This window comes from Strix aluco, chromosome 8, assembly GCF_031877795.1.
Source record: "Strix aluco isolate bStrAlu1 chromosome 8, bStrAlu1.hap1, whole genome shotgun sequence".
Lineage (NCBI taxonomy): Eukaryota > Metazoa > Chordata > Aves > Strigiformes > Strigidae > Strix > Strix aluco.
In genome coordinates, this window is record NC_133938.1 from 33,787,655 (window position 1) to 33,804,633 (window position 16,979).

At 42.4% G+C, this 16,979-nt stretch overlaps 1 protein-coding gene across 1 annotated transcript in view; it reads left to right on the top strand.

Annotated features, from left to right (window-relative positions):
• HMCN1 (hemicentin 1) overlaps positions 1 to 9,811 on the top strand; it is a 206,680-nt gene extending 196,869 nt beyond the window's left edge. Inside the window, exons 104-107 of the mRNA XM_074833139.1 lie at positions 3,302 to 3,652; positions 6,396 to 6,515; positions 7,157 to 7,283; positions 8,391 to 9,811. Of these exons, the coding sequence (XP_074689240.1) occupies positions 3,302 to 3,652; positions 6,396 to 6,515; positions 7,157 to 7,283; positions 8,391 to 8,757 (965 nt within the window). The 3' untranslated portion in view covers positions 8,758 to 9,811. The remainder of the gene's footprint in view (positions 1 to 3,301; positions 3,653 to 6,395; positions 6,516 to 7,156; positions 7,284 to 8,390) is intronic.
• Positions 9,812 to 16,979: the final 7,168 nt, after the last annotated feature.

Genomic DNA, 16,979 nt, shown 5'->3' on the forward strand with positions numbered 1-16,979 from the left:
CCTCAGGATGGCACTGGGATCATTTAGATTCACGCTTTCTGTACTTACGTAGAATATTTAAAATACGATAGCTGATCCACCCTGATAATAATGATTCATGAGTGTGAGTATATGACGCTAAGTGAAGTTGATTTCAGTTGCTCCCACGTATCATATCAGAGGAGCATTCCTCCATGATGACTTCTTCAGGATTAGCTTTCATAAGTGATAAATAGCTTCTTTGGAGAACAAGTTTTATTTTTTTTTTCATTTTAAACAACCTAATATTTTGGACTACCAAAAGCCAGGAGGTGTTTTGTTTGTTTGGGGTTTAAGACATTCAGTTGCAGTAAGAAACTGTTTGGCTGTAGACCAAGACATTATTTCTACCAGCTGCCTCTCTACTAAAACAAAATCAATCCCAGACTCCATAATATATATTAAAACCATTTAAATTTCTGAGAGTAATAAGCTAGATAAAGTCTAGTACTACAGATTTTCACAAACCACTAGCAGCTGCCCTAAAGCTGTCTTCTGACCAAAGAGCACTGAAAGCTCCCTCTTAAATTAAAGTATGACCTTATGCACCTCTGAATTTTTATCTACTTAAAAATATATTTTACATATAGATGCATCAAAGATACTAGTTCACATGTGTTAATAAAACCCAGTTTTTATTGTTAATGTTCCTAGTGAGCACAGTGAAGAGTTGAAAACTAAGCAGGGCCCCAGACTGAAACAGAAGAATTGAACTTTGTTCCTTCCTGTGCCACTCCTACCCTGTGTAAAGTCCTTTGTGCCACAACTCCCTGTCTGTTAGATGGGGATGAGATGCTCATTTGTCATCACAGCACCCATAGATATATGCATGCCCGTTTAACTAAATTACAGTATTTCTCTGAACTGTGTTGGATCTCAACATGCCATATCATAGATGGAAGGGCATTATCAAAAGCTGTTACAAGGCGTTTTTGCATGTAACACATGCAAGGCTATCTAAAATTTAAAATCAAGTATTATTATTCAAGTTAAAGAATGGATGAGAATTTAGCTATTTTAGTTTCAAAGTAATTTCACCTTTTTCTCGTAATCATTTAATATTCCTAGTGCATAATCAAAGGGATACTGTCCAGTGGAGACTTAGGCTTACCTGTCAGTCGATGATCACTTCTCACAGGGATGGTTATAAATGCAGTGACTTGCTGCATTCAGTTTTGCTTCTATTGCACAGGATGATCCTACGAAAGGAATTGCTCAAATTTTCACCTCTTTTCTTTCATCTTTTCTATGATAGTCTTGCTTATGCACAGGACGTTGGCTATTGTAAAGATGTTAGTGCACATACCTACTGTCTATTTTATGCAGGTAAAGAATGTTAAACTCAGCAATTTGAAAGGAGTTGAGCCCTAAGGAAATAATGAGTTTCTGTATTCTTTTATATGTGTATGTGCAACACGTTTTTGTCTTAAAACACAATGAAGGAATATAATCTTAAAATTTGTATTAGTCGTTGTCGTATTAAAAATGAAGTTCTCTTGTTGATAACACCTGACAATATTACCCTCATGATATTTCAACTAATATATAAAGTTTCAGTTATCTGTTTGTGAAATAATAATAATTGGAAAATACTGCAGTACTCTGCAGTAATGATCCCTGGATTTCCAACTCTCAAAACATGTAATTATTGATACCCCCCAAAATTCTTTAAAACTTTAAAATATATAAAGTATTAAAAATGTAATAAAAATGCAGTCTAATATTCTACGTTTCTGAACAGTATTACTTTTTCAATACAATTATCATGCATTTGTGTCTCAGAGGGTTACAAATTACGCCCAAAATTCTATGTTCAGAGGGAATCAAAGTGAAAGTGTAATAATGCTAGCTTAATGGTATTTTTACAATAATAATGTAAAGAATACACACTTTCCAATAACGAAATAATTAAACCCTTATTGAGTCAACATTAAGATCATCTTTAAATTCTAGTAAAGTAGTTTATATGACAGTTATAGATATGTTGTTGTGTATGCTAATATCAGGTTATTTATTTCTGGTCATTGTGGAGTTGCACATTCCTGTTTGGAATTAGCAGGTTTTTGTCTTTTTCTAGTAAAGAATGAATGTGAGTTTCAAAAGGAAGACCGTGTATGTCAAATTTTCAGCTGGGCCTGAAGTAACTTGTTGAAAATTTCAGAAAATTTCTTGCTGGTTGTGCTAGAGAGACTGTGGGAGAAGGCCTGGTTCTACAAGTATCCAAGAGCACTCATATTTACTTTATTTTGCATGAAGGACACTCATCATGTTATACCCTTAAGCCCTTTACCATATTTTGTATGCTCACTACATTGTTTTGATTTAAGGATGGATATTTACTGCTAAGGTTGCTCAAATTACTTTGGATTACAATTTAAAGGGAAATAACTTTTTAAAAATAAGCATTCCTTAGGCGGGGGGGGGGGGGGGGGGGGACACGACACACGACACACTGTATGTTTTAATTGTACAAAAGTCAATTAATATTTACTGTTAAGTCTCCAACCTTTCATAGTTGGGGTGACCAATAACATGAAGGGTTAGAACATACCTGACCTCCTTCCCCTGTAGCCCTGTGACACGTCCTTGAGACCCGATTTTTTTTTTTTTTTCCCCTGACACAGAGTACAATAACCTTCTTAAGGTTCTGAGCTTCTCTCAGTGCCAGTTTGAATGAATTTCTATCTCAAGAATGCTCCGTGTTAAGTATCCTCCTTTAAAGAAGGGCCTGACAGCTTTTCCCACTCCTGTGGAGCACTCAAGAAAAAAAAAAATAATTACTGAAGTAGCAGTGAACAGCTTAGGCTGAAACAATGAGCAGCGTGGGCCCTAAGGGCCACTGATTTCTCAGAGTGCATCTTTTCTAGTAACCAGCAGGGACTGGAGTTGGCAGCTTTCAGGCTGTCACACAGCCCTGCTTCTGCAAAAGTCGGGGAACAGGCTTGGATCCCCCTTTCATAGCCCCAGCCTCCCTCAGTAACGCTGGAGACAAGACTTGCAGCAGAGTTCGTGTCCTGCCTGGAGCACAGTCGTACATCCCCAGTAGCCTTGCAGGAAGAATAAAGGTATATATAGGTATAAAGGTACAGGATAGACTAACCCGCCTGCTTGGCATTGTGTTGTCCATATTTTACTGCCTTCAAGATCTCACTTTTGTGTCTTCAGTTTGTTCCACAGACTGAGATAAGTATATATGTATATACATACGTATAGTTATGTGTTGTTTGTTTGTTTTTTCTCCTTTCCACATGGTTTGTTGCTCTGGATCATGTCTCATGAGCAGACATTAATGAATGTGAACAAGTGCCTAAACCCTGTGCATTTCAATGCACCAACACCCCCGGCAGCTTCAAGTGTATCTGTCCACCTGGACAACATTTATTAGGTGATGGGAAATCTTGCGCTGGATTGGAGAGATTGCCAAATTATGGTGCCTATTACAATAGCTATAACTATGCTCAATTCTCCCCTGTGAGAGACAACTATCAACCTCAACAATATTACAGGCACTCCTCAAATCTCTACAGCTCCTTCTCAGAGTATAGAAACAGCAGAATACCTTTCTCCAGGACTAGAAGGAACGTTAGAGAAACTTGTCCTGAAGGCTATGAGGCAAGAAATGACAGATGTGTAGGTAAATGTCAGTCATCTCTATGCAATTCTCTTGTTGTGGTCCTTATTCTTAGGTTACTGTTTCATATATACCAGGGGCTGATGGTTTTGTGGTGCTGTGATTTTTTTTCATATTCCCCTCATAAATATTCAGAGTGTTCTGCATGTTCTTGTCTCCTGAGCATGTTGTAGCAAAAATGTTTTCAGACCTGCTCCTTGTAACCTCTTGTTGTAATTGTGCTGCTTATTGTGTGTTTGCAAATTATTTCCCTCTGTTGTTCCCTTTTTTCTGATTATTGGAGCTCACCTTTGTGAATTTTCTCACACTTCAAAAAACACCAGTAGACCCAGTCTAGTCCTGGGGATGTTGCCTTATGTCAGACTCCCACTGATGGTAGTAATAATCTGGTTCAAAAGGTTTTGAATAAAGATTTTAGAATTGAGCAGACTAGGTCCAATGCCAGCACTCTTACAGGACCGTTTGTCACTGCCGTATGGGCAATATAAGCAGAAGCTTTTAAATTATCTGTAGTTATGATACATAGTGGATTGTAATGTAACTCACTGAGCGTGGAGAGACTGATTATAAATAAACAAGTAGGGGATTTGTCATGAGTTGTGACAATGACACTTCTTTTTCCGTGATGAGGAGAGCAGGGTAGTTATGGTAACTGGCAAGCTCTGCCCCAATTTCATTTTTTTTTTAAGAGGTGCAAAGCCTCAGAGCACACTCTAAGACCAACAGGAAACCAAGGGATTTGGCACCTCTATCAAGCACTTAGCTCACTTCCTCCTTACTCTGTGAGCTTTTCTGAGGTTTTCCAGTGAAATGCTGCTGTTTTCACAGGTATTGAAAATTTAATTCAGCTCTTCGTGGAAGTCAAAAGGAACAGCAGCCTGTATTGTTCATTGACTGATCAGTACTAAATGTGAAGAAATTAAGAAGTTAAAAAAACAACCAACCAAAAACCCCAACAAACTATTGCTCAAAAGCTAGAAATGCCAGGTTCTCCTCCTGCAGCAGTAGTTTGTGTCAGTGGATCTAAACCCTCTGTAAGTGCTGGTCTAGAGCCAGAAAAGGGGCACTCAGACCCAGCCTGCCCCGAGCACGATCCCCTCCCTGCCCTCGACATCCTAACGGGCCTGGACTGAGTCAGGGCTCGCCTTGTCTTGCAGGAGGGGTCACCAGACCTGGTGCTTTACACAAAGGACAGATAGGGATATAAAAAATTAGTTGATCTTTTGAAATATGCTTCTCTTAAGCCAGGTTTTGTCCACTTAACTCGCATTTTGAGGATCTTAAGAAAAAAATAATTACTCAGTTAAGTTATTTTGTGATAATACGACTGAGTTCAGGTCCAAGGGTACTGCAGTCTAGGCCTTGCTAGAGCTTGTCCCAGTGCATTTAAGATAGTTTGTGGTGTGATGGCTGTGTGCCTCAACCTAGTATATATGCCAGGGATGCTTCACAAGAGGCACAGTGTACTTCCAGGATAAGTACAGGGGTCTGCAGCTAGATTCTAGCAACCAGAATTATTGTTACAATTATCTAGCAATATATAATGTTGAAAAATACGAATATATTTTTATTAATAAAAATTACAGATAGGCAGACATCAGCCCTTGTATGACTACTGAAAAGTCTCCATAATGTAAATATACATGCAGTTTGTTATGGGTATAGCAGTTTAATGGAAAGACCTAGGGATATAGCTATCACTGATGAAAGGCTTAAGCTCAGATCTATGATCTTCACCCCAGCTTCCAGTTTGCATTAGTTAATATTCTTGTACTTCTGTTTCATTGGAATAAACATACATTTAAAAATTACTGTTTAATATGAAAAGTACACCCAAATGATGCTTTTTTTAAGGAAAGTTCTTTCAATAGACAACCACCAGGATTTGATAACAAAATACCATAAATTTCTAGACACGTGTTTCCCTTCTGTGTTTGCATTTTTATCTAATGCAACCCCTGTGAATTGGACAAAGAGAGGGGAAGCAAAGACCTACCTTCCACTGTTTTAATCATACAAGTCTTAACTCTTGCACGAGACTAATTTGAGTAGGGAGGGTCTCTATTACTGTCCCGAATTAGGCAGATGTTTCAAAAGAAATTATAATCATATATGATCTGTGTCTAAATCACACTAGTCTGCTTTGAAAATTTTACATAAAGTGGTCTGGTACTTCTGTATTTGAGAGGGAGATTAAAAAAAATAACATTTATTGATAGTCTTCCCAGATACTGAGCTTAATTCATACCCATGGCACGAGGAAGATCAGGTTGGAAAGGAAACAGCTTTGCCTGAGGAGGGATTAACTGTAATAACAACTCCCCCACTGTCAAGGCTTCCTCTGACAAGATAACTGATCTGGACATTTCCTAAGCATATTGCCTAAAACCTTATTATCAGGCAGCTCAGCTTGCTTTTTGGGGCAAGGCTGTATAACCTCGTCAATGTATCCAGATTGCACGTCCCTCTTTCTTTCCAGAGCTCTGTAGCAGGACTGGTCTCTTCAGCTAGAATACATATTATGGTTGCTTTCAAAAAAAGCTGACTTAATTATTAAAAAGTTATAAAGGTAAGGTGTGAAAGGACTTGCTAGTCTTACACATTCAACCCCATCAGTAAACAAAATCCAGACAACTTCCACCAGCTCTGTCCATACGCGTGTATATAAATAGAACAAAAAATACTTCAGTGCAATACCAGGTTCAAATAATTCTGATGTGTGTGTGTTCATGTTTCTTTTCCACAGATATTGATGAATGTGAAACCAGAGATACCTGTCAGCATGAATGCAGAAACACCCTGGGAAGTTACCAGTGTACTTGTCCATCTGGTTATCGCCTTATGGCCAACGGCAAAACCTGTCAAGGTACGGAGATCCCCTTGGGTGTTCAGAAATAGGTTTGTAAATAAATTAAAACACAAATCATACTCAGTAGATGTATAAGCCACGTCTTTGAATTTGCTATATGAGATTTGGCATTCAAAATTTCAAGTTTCAGAAGTTTTTATATTTCACACTTTAATGTTTCTTAAAACACCATCAAATTAGATAACTGCAACTTCTTGTTCTCTGGAGTTTCCTCACGTGACCTTATATTACATTTAACTCCAGGCAAGTAGATGGCAGCTCTAGGGCCAAACGCAATCCTTAACCCACCTCTGTTAAAAAAAGGTAATCAGATTTTCTGATCCACAAAAAAAGAAAATAAATTGACCTAACTAGCCTCTGTTGATAAGACAACTGCGGTTTTTGTTGGATCATGGTTGTAGGACAGCTCTTGCACAATATGCCATCCTGTGCAGTAATAAAATGCCAACAATAATAAATGCATCTTATTGGTACTAGTGGCTCCAGTGTCTCACAAGCAAGACAGGATTCTGAAGGATTTCACTGTGTGTAGAGATGAAAGAGCCTCTGCAGTCTGCGCAGCCTTTACCCAGTTAGGTTTTTTTAAGCCTTAAATTCTTCCATCAGTAACTTACGACTTGCACGTTTTTTACATTCAGATATTGATGAGTGCCTCGAACAGAACATTAATTGTGGATCAAATCAGATGTGTTTTAACATGAGAGGAAGCTACCAGTGCATAGACACTCCTTGTCCACCAAACTATCAGCGAGAGCCTCTTTCCGGGTACGTCTTATTTTCAGCCCCTTTTCACCCACCCCAAGGTCAGATCCTTAACCTGTGTTCATTAAAGAAGAGACTTTAAGTTTGACTGATAACAGTAAAGCTCATCCTAGCAAAAGGTAAAGCACTGATTTTTGAGTTGATCATCGGTTTCTCGAGCAGCAGCAGCATTCCATGTTTCCCCTGCAGCAGAACCAGAAAGTAGTGTGTGCAGGTGAGCTGGCTGGCACTCAGCATCCACACAGCATTTTACTATTAGTTCAAGAGGAAATAGCACCGAATGTTCCTTTACTAAATGAACCCCAGCAGGCAGCGTGCTGCAGTTCTTTTTGCTGATCCAGTGTCCTTCACCTGTCACTTATGGGGCTGCCTTTGCATCTAAGTTTTCTGACTGACTTCTGTAATGGCCTAAGCTGCCGTCACTTTCAAAGCATTTAATATACTCTTTTAGTCATGAAAATAATGCGACGGTTCATGGTAAGTTTTGTTATTTTTAAATTACTCTATTTCCCTGTTCTGGGAAAAACATATTTATTTCTTTTAATATATTCAAAGGAATAGCTTGTCTCATAGTCAGAAAACATGTTTTGTGATCCAGCTGAACTGGAATGACATTCAAGTTGAAATGGGTAATGTTCTCTGACCTCTGTTAGTACTGACAGGCAGAGCTAGCAAAGATCTCCTATTTTGACTTTTGATTAACAGAAGTAAAATCTACTCTGCCCTTCTGAATTCCAGATTTTTTTATTTTATGCTCTTAACACACAGACACCACAAATGGAGCTGCCTGGTACATTTTAAACCAACCTTTCCAACTCTAAGAGCAAGGTCACTAAAACACACCGTTGACTTCAATGACAAATATTGTATCCAGTATCTTTGTTACCTCTTGGTACTGAGGTGATCCTGTTGAGGGACAATAAGACATTAAACTAGACTGCAACTTTAAAGGAGCAATGGATAAAGAGTGCATGAGCGTGCTGTCTTTATAGAGAAGCTTTAATCTGTGTAGTGCAACAGTGTAAATGAGAAGAATTTCTCCTTTCAGACCTATTGCAGTACATGATATCATGCCTTCTCCCTGGGGTAAAGTGCTCTGCTTATTCCTAGGTTCTGTCTCAAGAACTGCCCAGCCAATGACTTGGAGTGTGATCCCAGTACCTACGCCTTGGAATACAAACTCCTCTCGCTCCCCTTCGGCATAGCTGCTGGTCAGGATTTAATCCGGCTGGTTGCCTATACTCATGACCAGGTCATGCACCCAAGGACAACTTTCTTGATGGCAGACGAGGACCCAGCAATCCCGTTTGCCCTGAGGGATGAGAATTTGAAAGGAGTCGTGTTCACCACCCGGCCGCTGCGAGAGCCAAAGACTTACCGCATGGGGGTCAGAGCCTTGTCCTACAGCGTCGATGGAAATATTGAGTATCGGACAACTTTCATTGTTTATATAGCTGTGTCAGCCTATCCCTATTAAACACCCAAACGACTTGACAGTAGTCACAGTATTTTAACCACGTTCATAAATGCCGGTGGGTGTTACCACTTCCAGACTGACTCTGCTGCCTGCCAAACAGTTGTGAACCATGTCACTTGAAAGTGGTGCTATGCTCTTTTCTTTTTCCCTCCTTCCCCGAGGCTGCCCATTCAGTCCCAGTATTCCAATTCAAGAGGAAAATCCGTGGCTTTGAGGACCTGTTACCACTTGCTTTATTTATTACACTGGAGTAGTCATTTTCCACAGTTTGTTCTGAAAACCAGCAGAAAAATCAAAGTATGAGCTGAAGTATGTGGTCAAAGCAGTAAGCAAGGAGCAGCCTCTGTTGAAAGCAACTAAAGAAAAGCCTAACCAGAAGAAAAAAAAGAAACATAATTTCAAGTGGTCTACATATTTTAAAGGTTGCGAAGTGTTTTACAATTTTATATCTATTAGATTTTTTTTCTTATCAAATACCTGATAGAATTAGGGCTGTAATATACTATGTCGTGTGCTCAAAAACAATAAATACCTCTGTATCTAATGATTGCAAATGCTGAAACAAATGATATTAAAGTTTGTTTTCAGCTGTAGAGTCTGCAGTAGAATTTGGAACTGGTACATTTGATTTTCATGCAAGTTTAAAGTTGTCACTATTTTTTGGAAGAAGAAACAACATGGCTACTTCTACTTTATACAGCAGGTATTTTATAACTTTTTGTTTTTTACTCTGACATTCTGGTATAGCCATTTATTTAGCTCAAAACCATATCCATTTCAGTACTCCCAATTCAGTCAGTTAAAATGTTTTGGGTTTTTTTGCAAATGGAACATATTTCTCCAAAGATGGTGTAAGTTTGGTTCAATAATGTCAATACACTGTACACAAGTAACTTTGCCAAGATGTATTCTATTTTTATGAAAGTGTATATATGTTTTTTCCTATGTGTATTTTCTATGCAGTATCTCAAGAGTGTTTTACAGTTAAGTTTGCATAAAATGGCAATGTCAATACATTGAAAATAATCAAAATAAAGGTTCCCATTGCCTTTGAGATTGCTGCGCGTTTTATAATTGAAAAAAATTCTTTCCCATTCATAAAGTGGTTGCCTTCAGTGCCCGTGGAGAAAGCAGAAGGTGAAGTGCCCAGCAAACTGGGGAGCAGCATGCACATCTCCAGCCAAGTCTCCTGTTCATTGCGCTGCTGGCTTCCCCACATCCCTCAGGTTTTCAAAAAGAAGTCAGGGAAACCGATGCACTTACCGTAAGAGCTCTTATTTTATCCGGAGCCTACTGACTAGGAGACATCTCCTTTCCTCAGAGGAAATGAGTTTTGCCAAGAGTTAAATTTTAGCTGCATATAAAGGCAGTGTTTTTCATAAATAACTCATTCCCAAACTTGAAATAAGTCATTATAATTCCAGTGCATATATTAAAAAAAATAAATAAATAAAATTGAAGGGCATTAATATTAGACCCCACTGGGAATTACCAATGTTCACGGAAAGTTTTGCCGTTTTCAAAGTGAGAAAGAGACATCAGCAGAGTCCCTCCTGTTGAGAACTCCACAGGGCATGAACTGTAGACTCTGAGGTTTGTATTTCATGATTGGGATGCAAGGAGTGGATCAAGAATAACTCGTTCTGCTCATTTCACTCAAAGTACATTTTTAGAGATGGGATCAAATTGCTCCACGATGGTATTTTTACTCCATACTTTGATATTATCAAGCATCTCTAGTGGAAGCCCCCCCAGTTTTCCCCTAACCTGGCTCTTCATTCAATGTCCATCACAAGTGAGGTAGTCCTGCAAAACAAGGACAACTTAAAATCATTCTACTCTTTATACAAATTTATAGAAGGGACAGACTTCAAACAAAACAGGTTTGTTTCTTGGAAGCCTGACTTTAAAAATAAAAGCAGTTTAGGAAGAAAAAGAAGATAACATGACAAAGACATGAGGGAAGGAGAAATGAGAGTAAGCTATAGTAAGTACAGGTAGTTACCTCTATTTCTTTTAAGGATGAGAATCACACTGAAAATTATATCTGTGAGGGAATTTAACTCCACTGTGAGACAGGAAAAAAAAAAAGAAAATTTCTATTATGATATGTTTCATGATAGAAAAAAAAGCCCAAGCAGTGGCAGAGTTAAAATGCTTTAAGGTGAATCTATTCCTCCTTTTAAGGTTAGGAACTTACCAGGTGAAGTCACTTAAACACTCCCAGACACATCCAGAGGTCACTTTCCACTATTTGCTTTCTCATCTTGTGCTTTCCAGGTGCCCAGCTGGAGCTGAAGAGGGAGCAGCCACTTGTCTAATGTGGAAGCTCTTAGTTACGCTGAGATGATGCCACAGGACTGAGGGATCAGCAAGATTGGTGTTACTGCGAGCTTTGTGGTTTTCACTCATTGACTGCCTGAAGGGAAGTTATGAGTAAAGGAGAACTTGCGCCATGCCCTTCTCTTCCTTGGACATCAGTCCAGTGAAGTTCCCGCTGACTAGAAAAGGGGAAACATAACCCTCATTTTTAAAAAGGGAACTACAGGCCAGTCAGTCTCACCTCTGAGCCCAGCAAGATCATGGAGCAGATCCTCCTGCAAGCTATGCTGGGGCACATGGAAAATAAGGAGGTGATTGGTGACAGCTGACATGGCTTCACTAAGGGCAAATCCTGCCTGACAGATCTGGTGGCTACCTATGATGTGGTTACAGTGCTGGTGGATAAGGGAAGAGCAACTGATGTCATCTACCTGGCTGGTGCGAAGCATCTGACACTGTCCCGCATAATATTCTTGTCTCTAAAGTGGAGAGATATGGGTTTGATGGATGGAGCACTCGGTGGATAAGGAACTGCCTGGATGGTCGCACTCAGAGGGTTGTGGTCAACAGCTCGATGTCCCGGTGGAGAGCAGTGACGAGTGGTGTTCCTCAGGGGTTGGTGTTGGGACCAGCGCTGTTTAACGTCTTTGTCAGCGACACGGACAGTGGGATTGAGGCACCCTCAGCAAGTTCACCAACGACACCGAGCTGTGTGGTGCGGGGACACACTGGAGGGAAGGGATGTGCCATCCAGAGGGACCTGGACAGGCTGGAGAGGTGGGACGTGCAAACCTCATGGAGTTCAACAAGGCCAAGGGCAAGGTCCTGCCCATGCGTCAGGGCAATCCCCAGCACAAATACAGGCTGGGCGAGGAGTGGATTGAGAGCAGCCCCAAGGAGAAGGACTTGGGGGTATTAGTGGATGGAAAACTGACTGTGAGCCAGCAATGTGCGTTCACAGCTCAGAAAGCCAACTGTGTCCTGGGCTGCATCCAGAGCAGTGCGGGCAGCAGGGTGAGGGAGAGGATTCTCCCCCTCTGCTCCACTCTCATGAGACCCTCCTGCAGTTCTGGGTCCAGCTCTGGGGCCTCTGTTGCGAATAAGATTTTGTTCCACTACTTTGGTTTAGCAGCAATGTAGGGATTTATTAATCTTTTGAGACAGATAACGAGATTAGGTTGTGTAACTATTAACAGCACTTAATCATCTGCTGACTTAACAGAGCAATTTAATGAAATTTGTTACGATCAAAATAGTGATTACTTAAAGATTTGAGAATGACAAGGGTCACCTGAAACTTACAGCAGGGTTGCACACACAGGTGGAGGTTAAATCAATTAGATCACATGTACAGACAGGCGAACAAACAACTCTGAATCAAATTACCCCCACACAGACAGATTTAACCTATGATTAAACTTTCCCTTTTCGTGAGTTTCATGAATTGCTCACTTTTATGTGCCAGCATTCATCAATGGACAGCTGGTGAACCTCGTGACATCAGGCCTTTGAGTCCTCCTGAAATTGTTGATGGATGATATTTCAATCCTCGTGAAATCTATCCTGAGAGGTATCCCAGCTCAGGGAGAGATACTGGGTCATGTTGCAGTCCCAGAGAGCTCAAAGGCTTTCACTTTTGGATCACTGTTTACAGGATCTCGAGATAATTGACTCTGTTCTGTATTCTCCGATGGCCAAAATTCACAATTCGTCCTGAGTCATTCTGGTAGACAATTCAGGCAGCAGATGGCCAAGGTGAGGCCAGGGGGTGCCTGGCCACCCTCGCTCCAGGCTGCTCGCTGCGTTTGTATTCATGATAACAGCACAATGGGAGTTTTCCCAAAGCTTGCATGGGGCATACCCTGATGTACCGTTCAGGCAGCAGATGGCCCAGCTGTGGCCACGGAGTGCCTGACCGCCCTAGTCACTGCACTTGTATCCAAGATAACAGCACAATGGGGCTTATCCTGATGTCTCAGAGTGGCCTGGGGGGTGGCTGCACCACCTCAGCCCCCAACATCAGAAGGACACGGACCTGCTTGAGCGGGTCCAGAGGAGGCCATGAAGATGATGGGGGACTGGAGCACCTCCCCTGTGAGGACAGGCTGAGAGAGTTGGGGGTGCTCAGCTGGAGAAGAGAAGGCTCCAGGGAGACCTTAGAGGGGCCTCCCAGTGCTTAAAGGGGCTACAGGAAAGATGGGGAGGAACTCTTGATTGGGGAGTGTGGTGATATTGTGAGGGGTAATGGTTTTAAACTGACAGAGGGGAGATTTAGATTAGATATAGGGAAGAATTTCTTCCCTGTGAGGGTGGTGAGACACTGGCACAGGTTGCCCAGAGAAGCTGTGGCTGCCCCCTCCCTGGAAGGGTTCAAGGTCAGGTTGGACGGGGCTTTGGGCAACCTGGGCTAATGGAAGGTGTCCCTGTCCATGGCAGGGGGCTTGGAACTAGGTGATCTTTGAGGTCTCTTCCAACCCAAACCAGTCTGTGATTCTATGATAACCAGGGCTGGCCCCAGCAGCAACCCTGGCTTTTCTAGAGGAACTCCATTTATGTTTGCATCTGTGCTGAAAGGGAACTGCTGGCTCTCTGCTGGCCTTATCTAAATCATCATGATATATTTTAATTAAAAAATGCACCAAAAAATGTTGGAAATTAATGACTTCCTAGTTAAAAGGCTGCTCATCATTCATCTTGAGGAACAGACACAGCCCCATAGCTATCTCTTTATGGTCAGAATTACATAGCCAGCGATGCGCAATGGGGAAAAGTCCTCACTGAAACTAGAGCCAAGTATCTGTAGGGTGTGATACAAAGAATCAGGAACCCTGTTAACTAGTTAAACTGTAGACGTGATCTCTATCAGAGAAAGGAAGAGTGAAAATCCTTTAATTAATTTCTGGCTACATAATTGCAGCGCAAACACTCTCCCTAGCATGCTAATGTGGTATATAAGACTCTCAAGTTCTTACTAAAAAAGCCACACCACTGCCACAACAAATAGTAGTGAAGTATGTTGCCATTCTTTGTAAAGAATATTGTATGGCCTTTAAATGCGTGTAACTAGTTCCTGCTGTTTGTCCCAAATTCCAATGTTATTAATGTTACTGCTCAAATCCTGGAAGCATCAGGAGACAGAGTCAATATTTGCTGGTGTTTTTTTCAAGAGGTAGAGGGAAGGAAGAGCATGAAAGGACCTTAAAAAAAAAAAAAAAAAAGAAAAAGGAGATCCCACCAAGAGCAATTGTTTTGGGGTAGTTCAGATGTGCTGAATAAGCAATTAACGCTTCAGTGCTGCCTGGTGCCTGAGCTACCATCCCTTTGTGCAAGCCTACCATTTCCACAGCCCATTTGATTCCCCAGGGGAGGTAACAAGCATTTCCCCCTGACCCTATTCCTGACCCACCCTGCAACACTGCCTACCTCCTTTGTTCCTGGGCCTTACCTAGGCACAAACGTGACAACATTTAATTAACTACATTACTGAGATGAAATGTACCCTAAGAAAGATGGCAAATGTGTTTTATGCATTACAGGGATTAATTTATAGCTACTGGTAGTATGTATAAGTGTGACATCTTGTGGCATTCCAGCAGCGTGCAGCTGGGCACACAAGGCTGCCTGAAGCTCCCCTCCAGGGGAACACACAGTAGGTACCAGCTACCCGCTTGCTGCAGCACTGCCCAAGACTGCTCAGCCCACACACGTATTCCAGGAAAACATCCTGCTATGTCCGAGCCTTTCCCGGGGCACAACTAGACCAGCTTTTCCTCCTGGAAACAATCCTTCCTCATCAAAGCCAAAAGGAAACTACATGCTAAAATGCAGCACTTTTGCAAAAAAATTGTGCAATTCCTTCTGAATATAAGTTCTAGCAGGGGAATAAGGCATCGAAAAGGAGTTAAGGGACAAAACCTGGGCCAGTTGCCAAAGAGAACAGCAAGTCCACAACCACCATCATAGAATCACAGAACTATTTAGGTTAGAAAAGACCTTTAAGATCATTGAGTCCAACCGTTAATCCAGCACTACCAAGTCCACCACTAAACCGTGTCCCTAAGTGCCACTTCTGGAGGAATCCAGCCCCCTCAGCCAGATGATAGAGACTGGGAGAGCGACCCCCCCGCAATCCAGGAGAGAATCAGTGACCTGCTACACCACATAGACACACACAAGTCTATGGGACCAGATGGGATACACCCAAGGGTGCTGAAGGAGCTGGCTGGGGTGCTCGCCAAGCCGCTTTCCATCATTTACCAGCAGTCCTGGCTGACCGGGGAGGTCCCGACAGATTGGAAACTGGCCAATGTGACGCCCATCTATACGAAGGGTCGGAAGGATGATCCGGGAAATTACAGGCCTGTCAGCTTGACTTCGATACCCGGGAAGCTGATGGAGCAGCTCATCCAGAGTACCATCTTACAACACATGCGGGACAACCAGGGGATCAGGCCCAGTCAGCATGGGTTTATGAAAGGCAGGTCCTGCTTGACAAACCTGATCTCCTTCTACGACAAAGTAACCTCCTTATTGGATGAGGGAAAGGCTGTGGATGTAGTTTACCTTGACTTTAGCAAGGCCTTTGACACCGTTTCCCACAACATTCTTCTGGTGAAACTGGCTGCTCGAGGCTTAGATGATCGCACACTTTGCTGGGTAAGAAACTGGCTGGATGGCCGGGCCCAGAGAGTTGTGGTGAACGGAGTTAAATCCAGTTGAAGGCCGGTCACGAGTGGTGTCCCCCAGGGCTCGGTTTTGGGGCCACTCCTGTTCAACATCTTTATTGATGACCTAGACGAGGGGATCGAGTGCACCCTCAGTAAGTTTGCAGACGACACCAAGCTGGGTGGGAGTGTTGATCTGCTCGAGGGTAGGGAGGCTCTGCAGAGAGACCTGGACAGGCTGGAGCGATGGGCTGAGGCCAACTGCATGAGCTTCAATAAAGCCAAATGCCGGGTGCTGCACTTGGGCCACAACAACCCCCAGCAGCGCTACAGGCTTGGGGAGGAGTGGCTGGAGAGCTGCCAGTCAGAGAGGGACCTGGGGGTGTTGATTGACAGCCGGCTGAACAGGAGCCAGCAGTGTGCCCAGGTGGCCAAGAAGGCCAGTGGCATCCTGGCTTGCATCAGAAATAGCGTGGCCAGCAGAGACAGGGAAGGGATCTTACCCCTGTACTCGGCACTGGTGAGGCCGCCCCTCGATGACTGTGTTCAGTTTTGGGCCCCTCACTACAAAAAGGCCATTGAATGACTCGAGCGTGTCCAGAGAAGGGCAACGAAGCTGGTGAAGGGTCTTGAGCACAGGTCGTATGAGGAGCGGCTGAGGGAACTGGGGTTGTTTAGTCTGGAGAAGAGGAGGCTGAGGGGAGACCTCATGGCCCTCTACAACTACCTGAAAGGAGGGTGCAGAGAGCTGGGGATGAGTCTCTTTAACCAAGTAACAAGTGATAGGACAAGAGGGCATGGCCTCAAGTTGCGCCAGGGAAGGTTTAGACTAGATGTCAGGAAGTATTTCTTTACAGAACGGGTTATTAGGCAGTGGAATGGATTGCCCAGGGAGGTGGTGAAATCCCCATCCCTGGAGGTGTTTAAGAGTAGGGTCGATATAGCGCTGGGTGATATGGTGTAGATGGGAACTGGCAGTGTTAGGTTAATGGTTGGACTAGATGATCTTCAAGGTCCTTTCCAACCTAGTTGATTCTGTGATTCTGTGATTCTACAAATCTTTTAAATACCTCCAGGGATGGTGACTCAACCACTTCCCTGGGAAGCCTGTTCCAGTGCTTGACAACCCTTGTGGTGAAGAAATTTTTCCTATTATTCAATCTAAACCTCCCCTGGCACAACTTGAGACCATTTGCTGTTGTCCTATTGCTTGTTACTTGGGAAAAGAGATGAACC